We start from the raw sequence: 7,930 nt of genomic DNA, 5'->3' as shown, positions 1-7,930 counted from the left end.
TAGCGTCTTGTGTGCTACTTTAGATAACTGGGCTATTCTGTGTTGCTCATTTCAAGGGGATATTGATAATCATTACCCTTCTCATCCGTTACTCCATTTTATTAAAGAACATCCTATCATTTTCCCTAAAGTAACTTCATCCAGTCCGATTCCGGGGGCTGTTAACATTTTTACTGATGGTTCCAAGTCTGGAATGGGAGCTTATGTAATTAATGATTCTCCCCCTGTTCAGCATCAATTTGCTCCTGGAAATCCACAATGGGTAGAACTGCAAATTGTTACTGAAGTCTTTAAACAGTGTCCTTTTCCCTTTAATCTCATTTCGGACTCCATCTATGTGGTGCAAGCACTAAAAATCTTGGAGGTTGTGGGAGCTATTAGTGATACCCGTAATGTATCTGCTTACTTTAATCAGCTTCAACAGCTTATCTGTAGCCGCACTGCTCCTTTTTATCCAGTGCATATCCGAGCTCATTCCTCTCTCCCTGGTCCGTTATCGCAGGGTAATGCCTGTGCGGACTCAGCCACTAGAGGTAAGTTGATCTGTTTGGCTTCCTCCTTAGAGGAGGCTAAATTGTTTCACCAAGATTTCCATGTTAACGCTTTAACGCTGCGCAGGCGTTTTTCCATTTCAAGAGCAGATGCTCGGCAGATTGTATTACACTGTCCCCATTGTGTCACATTTCTTCATCCCCCTACTTATGGAGTGAACCCACGGGGATTGAAGCCATTGGTTGTCTGGCAGATGGATGTGACACACATACCCGACTTTGGTAACCTCAAGTATGTCCATGTTTCTGTTGATACGTACTCCGGAATTATTCATGCTTCTGCTTTATCAGGAGAAAAGGCACGTAATGTCATTACTCATTGCCTGGAGGCCTGGGCGGCGTGGGGTGCGCCCACGTCCCTTAAGACTGATAATGGACCTGCTTATACTGGCAGACAATTCACATCTTTTTGTTCTGCTATGGGAGTGCAGCTTACTCATGGTCTGCCTTACAATCCTCAAGGACAAGGCATTGTTGAACGTGCTCATCGCACCTTAAAGGAAACTTTACAAAAACAAAAGGGGGGAATAGGAGCTGAACATACTCCTAAAGAACGCCTGTCCTTAGCCCTGTTTACCATCAACTTTTTGAATTTGGACATTCATGGTCGCTCTGCGGCCGATAGACATGTGTCCCCTCAGCCTTCTGTGATTGGCTATGTTAAGTGGAAAGATGCTCTTACGGGCCAATGGAACGGCCCCGACCCCGTGCTGACATGGGCACGAGGATCTGTATGTGTTTTTCCCCAGGACCGCACGGAACCATTTTGGGTTCCTGAACGTCTGACAAGAAGAGTCTTGACGCCAGCTACCCAGCAACAAGAAACACCACAGCAATCCCGCGATGAGAATCTTCATCCTGCTGAGTGCTCTGGCACTGGTGCTGGTGCCGATGACACAGACGACACCAATGTAGTGATGGGCAGTGGCACGGGCTTGGCCAGTGCCGATGCCGGTTCATGCTTCAAGGCCCGCAACGCTCACAATAAATAGTAAATCTTTGACATGGTCGTTGCACCCCAAATTTTACGAACATTGCACTGGGAACGACATGTCTTTCCTCGCTATTCTCTTGGTGTTGGAAAGCCCTTGCACTCTGCCGGCTTTACTGCCATTGCACGCAGAAGGGTTTCCACACTAGTGCTTTTCTATCACCTTAAGATTCTCTTAGTGTTGGAAAGCCCTTGCACTCTGCCGGCTTTACTGCCATTGCACGCAGATGGGTTTCCACACTAGTGCTTTTCTTTCGCTTTACGACCCGTGCCTTTCTTTTAGGGTGTTACCAACTTGTTTGTCGTTGTATTTTTATAGCCACAGTTCAGCCTCAGAGACCTAATAATGACTGGCTGAGTAGATACCATTAAACGCCTTGGCAACAACGAGCTGATCTTGTAGTACCCAGAGACGGGCAACTTTCACGCTTGCACTGCGACCTAAGACAGGGGAATGGGGCCTCCCCAAAGACGGGTAAGCAATGTAAGGGCAGTGAACGACCTAAGACAGGGGCTACTTGATTCCCTTTGACGTGCAACAAACAATAGGAATCAACTGCTGGCAGTGGATTCCCCCCGGCCCCCAGGGCTTGGATCCAGCCCTGAAGTTTGTGCACGTCAAGGAGGCCAGCTCACAAGGCCTTGTAAGATCTGTGGTGTCTGTTTTCATGTTCAGCCAATACCGGTCATGTGGGAACGTCCTGACCAGCTTGGGTCTGATAAGGTTCCTGGTTGTAGGCTTGGTATGAATAATAGCACTTCACCTCTACTCTCGCCTGTTTTGTTTTTAGAAAACGAAAGGGGGAACTGTAGTGAGCCGTTTCTGCGGACTGCGGTCGCCATTACAAGATGGCGCTGGCTCGACTGTGGTTTGTGACAAACAACTCCTTAATTGGGAGAGTTGGTGCGTGGTTTTTTAACACCCTATGAGAAAGCTCCACGTGGCAGCTTCGCATTGGGGCTTGAGGTGCTTTATTAAGGCCGGGAGAGGCATCCGAGAGAGTAGAAGGAGAGAGAGTAGAAGGAGGGAAGAAAAGATAACAAGGACCTGAATAAACGGCTGGAAGAAGATTCCCGGTGTTGCGTCTTCCTTGCGGGCAAGGGGGTCGCGACACAAACTGGATGATACTTTCAGGTAATGATCAGTACACTAAGGCGACTTGGTTCCCCAAATGTCGTTCTTCTATGTTGAAGCGTTCATTTCCAGTAAGACTTTGAATTTTTAGGTTTCACTCTGTTTTCTCCTATATTGATAGATGTATTTGGAACTATAAATTCAACACGGTTTGTGCTAGCTTCTTGAAACTTGACACAGTAAAGTAGTTTCACGTTCTGTCTCTATGTTTTGTTTCCTCTTGATGTAGCCCTAAGCAGTGACTGGCGAGAAACACTTCCATGGAAAGGGGTTGCCAAGCTTCCAAAAATTATGAATCTCCAGAAATCTCAGCAAATATTTTTTCACCCAAACTGGATGATACTTTCAGGTAATGATCAGTACACTAAGGTGACTTGGTTCCCCATATGTCGTTCTTCTATGTTGAAGCGTTCATTTCCAGTAACAGTTTGAATTTTTAGGTTTCACTCTGTTTTCTTCTATATTGATACATGTATTTGGAACTCTAAATCCAACATGGTTTGTGCTAGCTTCTTGAAACTTGACACAGTAAAGTAGTTTCACGTTCTGTCTCTATGTTTTGTTTCCTCTTGATGTAGCCCTAAGCAGTGACTGGCGAGAAACACTTTCATGGAAAGGGGTTGCCAAGCTCCCAAAAATTACGAATCTCCAGAAATCTCAGCAAATATTTTTTCACCCAAACTGGATGATACTTTCAGGTAATGATCAGTACACTAAGGCGACTTGGTTCCCCAAATGCCGTTCTTCTATGTTGAAGCGTTCATTTCCAGTAACAGTTTGAATTTTTAGGTTTCATCTGTTTTCTCCTATATTGATACATGTATTTGGAACTCTAAATCCAACACGGTTTGTGCTAGCTTCTTGAAACTTGACACAGTAAAGTAGTTTCACATTCTATCTCTATGTTTTGTTTCCTCTTGATGTAGCCCTAAGCAGTGACTGGCGAGAAACACTTTCATGGAAAGGGGTTGCCAAGCTTCCAAAAGTTACGAATCTCCAGAAATCTCAGCAAATATTTTTTCACCCAAACTGGATGATACTTTCAGGTAATGATCAGTACACTAAGGTGACTTGGTTCCCCATATGTCGTTCTTCTATGTTGAAGCGTTCATTTCCAGTAACAGTTTGAATTTTTAGGTTTCACTCTGTTTTCTCTTATATTGATAGATGTATTTGGAACTCTAAATCCAACACGGTTTCTGCTAGCTTCTTGAAACTTGACACAGTAAAGTAGTTTCACGTTCTGTCTCTATGTTTTGTTTTCTCTTGATGTAGCCCTAAGCAGTGACTGGCGAGAAACACTTTCATGGAAAGGGGTTGCCAAGCTTCCAAAAATTACGAATCTCCAGAAATCTCAGCAATTATTTTTTCACCCAAACTGGATGATACTTTCAGGTAATGATCAGTACACTAAGGCGACTTGGTTCCCCAAATGTCGTTCTTCTATGTTGAAGCGTTCATTTCCAGTAACAGTTTGAATTTTTAGGTTTCACTCTGTTTTCTCCTATATTGATAGATGTATTTGGAACTATAAATTCAACACGGTTTGTGCTAGCTTCTTGAAACTTGACACAGTAAAGTAGTTTCACGTTCTGTCTCTATGTTTTGTTTCCTCTTGATGTAGCCCTAAGCAGTGACTGGCGAGAAACACTTCCATGGAAAGGGGTTGCCAAGCTTCCAAAAATTACGAATCTCCAGAAATCTCAGCAAATATTTTTTCACCCAAACTGGATGATACTTTCAGGTAATGATCAGTACACTAAGGCGACTTGGTTCCCCAAATGTCGTTCTTCTATGTTGAAGCGTTCATTTCCAGTAACAGTTTGAATTTTTAGGTTTCACTCTGTTTTCTCCTATATTGATAGATGTATTTGGAACTCTAAATGCAACACGGTTTGTGCTAGCTTCTTGAAACTTGACACAGTAAAGTAGTTTCACGTTCTGTCTCTATGTTTTGTTTCCTCTTGATGTAGCCCTAAGCAGTGACTGGCGAGAAACACTTTCATGGAAAGGGGTTGCCAAGCTTCCAAAAGTTACGAATCTCCAGAAATCTCAGCAAATATTTTTTCACCCAAACTGGATGATACTTTCAGGTAATGATCAGTACACTACGGCGACTTGGTTCCCCAAATGCCGTTCTTCTTTGTTGAAGCGTTCATTTCCAGTAACAGTTTGAATTTTTAGGTTTCACTCTGTTTTCTCCTATATTGATACATGTATTTGGAACTCTAAATACAACACGGTTTGTGCGAGCTTCTTGAAACTTGACACAGTAAAGTAGTTTCACGTTCTATCTCTATGTTTTGTTTCCTCTTGATGTAGCCCTAAGCAGTGACTGGCGAGAAACACTTTCATGGAACGGGGTTGCCAAGCTTCCAAAAGTTACGAATCTCCAGAAATCTCAGCAAATATTTTTTCACCCAAACTGGATGATACTTTCAGGTAATGATCAGTACACTAAGGCGACTTGGTTCCCCATATGTTGTTCTTCTATGTTGAAGCGTTCATTTCCAGTAACAGTTTGAATTTTTAGGTTTCACTCTGTTTTCTCTTATATTGATAGATGTATTTGGAACTCTAAATCCAACACGGTTTCTGCTAGCTTCTTGAAACTTGACACAGTAAAGTAGTTTCACGTTCTGTCTCTATGTTTTGTTTCCTCTTGATGTAGCCCTAAGCAGTGACTGGCGAGAAACACTTCCATGGAAAGGGGTTGCCAAGCTCCCAAAAATTACGAATCTCCAGAAATCTCAGCAAATATTTTTTCACCCAAACTGGATGATACTTTCAGGTAATGATCAGTACACTAAGGCGACTTGGTTCCCCATATGTCGTTCTTCTATGTTGAAGCGTTCATTTCCAGTAACAGTTTGAATTTTTAGGTTTCACTCTGTTTTCTCCTATATTGATACATGTATTTGGAACTCTAAATCCAACACAGTTTGTGCTAGCTTCTTGAAACTTGACACAGTAAAGTAGTTTCACGTTCTGTCTCTATGTTTTGTTTCCTCTTGATGTAGCCCTAAGCAGTGACTGGCGAGAAACACTTTCATGGAAAGGGGTTGCCAAGCTTCCAAAAATTACGAATCTCCAGAAATCTCAGCAAATATTTTTTCACCCAAACTGGATGATACTTTCAGGTAATGATCAGTACACTAATGCGACTTGGTTCCCCAAATGCCGTTCTTCTATGGTGAAGCCTTCATTTCCAGTAACAGTTTGAATTTTTAGGTTTCACTCTGTTTTCTCCTATATTGATACATGTATTTGGAACTCTAAATCCAACACGGTTTGTGCTAGCTTCTTGAAACTTGACACAGTAAAGTAGTTTCACGTTCTATCTCTATCTTGTGTTACCTCTTGATGTAGCCCTAAGCAGTGACTGGCGAGAAACACTTTCATGGAAAGGGGTTGCCAAGCTTCCAAAAGTTACGAATCTCCAGAAATCTCAGCAAATATTTTTTCACCCAAACTGGATGATACTTTCAGGTAATGATCAGTACACTACGGCGACTTGGTTCCCCAAATGCCGTTCTTCTATGTTGAAGCGTTCATTTCCAGTAACAGTTTGAATTTTTAGGTTTCACTCTGTTTTCTCCTATATTGATACATGTATTTGGAACTCTAAATCCAACACGGTTTGTGCTAGCTTCTTGAAACTTGACACAGTAAAGTAGTTTCATGTTCTATCTCTATGTTTTGTTTCCTCTTGATGTAGCACTAAGCAGTGACTGGCGAGAAACACTTCCATGGAAAGGGGTTGCCAAGCTTCCAAAAGTTACGAATCTCCAGAAATCTCAGCAAATATTTTTTCACCCAAACTGGATGATACTTTCAGGTAATGATCAGTACACTAAGGCGACTTGGTTCCCCATATGTCGTTCTTCTATGTTGAAGCGTTCATTTCCAGTAACAGTTTGAATTTTTAGGTTTCACTCTGTTTTCTCTTATATTGATAGATGTATTTGGAACTCTAAATCCAACACGGTTTCTGCTAGCTTCTTGAAACTTGACACAGTAAAGTAGTTTCACGTTCTGTCTCTATGTTTTGTTTCCTCTTGATGTAGCCCTCAGCAGTGACTGGCGAGAAACACTTTCATGGAAAGGGGTTGCCAAGCTTCCAAAAATTACGAATCTCCAGAAATCTCAGCAAATATTTTTTCACCCAAACTGGATGATACTTTCAGGTAATGATCAGTACACTAAGGCGACTTGGTTCCCCAAATGCCGTTCTTCTATGTTGAAGCGTTCATTTCCAGTAACAGTTTGAATTTTTAGGTTTCACTCTGTTTTCTCCTATATTGATAGATGTATTTGGAACTATAAATTCAACACGGTTTGTGCTAGCTTCTTGAAACTTGACACAGTAAAGTAGTTTCATGTTCTATCTCTATGTTTTGTTTCCTCTTGATGTAGCCCTAAGCAGTGACTGGCGAGAAACACTTCCATGGAAAGGGGTTGCCAAGCTTCCAAAAGTTACGAATCTCCAGAAATCTCAGCAAATATTTTTTCACCCAAACTGGATGATACTTTCAGGTAATGATCAGTACACTAAGGCGACTTGGTTCCCCATATGTCGTTCTTCTATGTTGAAGCGTTCATTTCCAGTAACAGTTTGAATTTTTAGGTTTCACTCTGTTTTCTCTTATATTGATAGATATATTTGGAACTCTAAATCCAACACGGTTTCTGCTAGCTTCTTGAAACTTGACACAGTAAAGTAGTTTCAGGTTCTGTCTCTATGTTTTGTTTCCTCTTGATGTAGCCCTAAGCAGTGACTGGCGAGAAACACTTTCATGGAAAGGGGTTGCCAAGCTTCCAAAAATTACGAATCTCCAGAAATCTCAGCAAATATTTTTTCACCCAAACTGGATGATACTTTCAGGTAATGATCAGTACACTAAGGCGACTTGGTTCCCCAAATGTCGTTCTTCTATGTTGAAGCGTTCATTTCCAGTAACAGTTTGAATTTTTAGGTTTCACTCTGTTTTCTCCTATATTGATAGATGTATTTGGAACCATAAATTCAACACGGTTTGTGCTAGCTTCTTGAAACTTGACACAGTAAAGTAGTTTCACGTTCTGTCTCTATGTTTTGTTTCCTCTTGATGTAGCCCTAAGCAGTGACTGGCGAGAAACACTTCCATGGAAAGGGGTTGCCAAGCTTCCAAAAATTATGAATCTCCAGAAATCTCAGCAAATATTTTTTCACCCAAACTGGATGATACTTTCAGGTAATGATCAGTACACTAA

General features: G+C 41.7%; 1 protein-coding gene across 1 annotated transcript; it reads left to right on the top strand.

Annotated features, from left to right (window-relative positions):
* Positions 1 to 373: 373 nt before the first annotated feature.
* Positions 374 to 1,543, top strand: LOC308640266 (uncharacterized protein; the record flags this gene model as incomplete). The annotated part of the gene is made up of 2 exons (XM_081312232.1): positions 374 to 533; positions 1,301 to 1,543. The coding sequence occupies exons 1-2, from the start codon at positions 393 to 395 to the stop codon at positions 1,541 to 1,543; spliced, it is 384 nt and encodes a 127-aa protein (XP_081168358.1). The 5' UTR covers positions 374 to 392.
* Between the last annotated feature and the right edge of the window lie 6,387 nt (positions 1,544 to 7,930).

This window comes from Spermophilus citellus (assembly GCF_964194105.1).
Source record: "Spermophilus citellus genome assembly, contig: SCAFFOLD_59, whole genome shotgun sequence".
Lineage (NCBI taxonomy): Eukaryota > Metazoa > Chordata > Mammalia > Rodentia > Sciuridae > Spermophilus > Spermophilus citellus.
The sequence above is the reverse complement of the archived record's forward strand: the minus strand, read 5'-3'. Positions and strand labels throughout refer to the sequence as shown.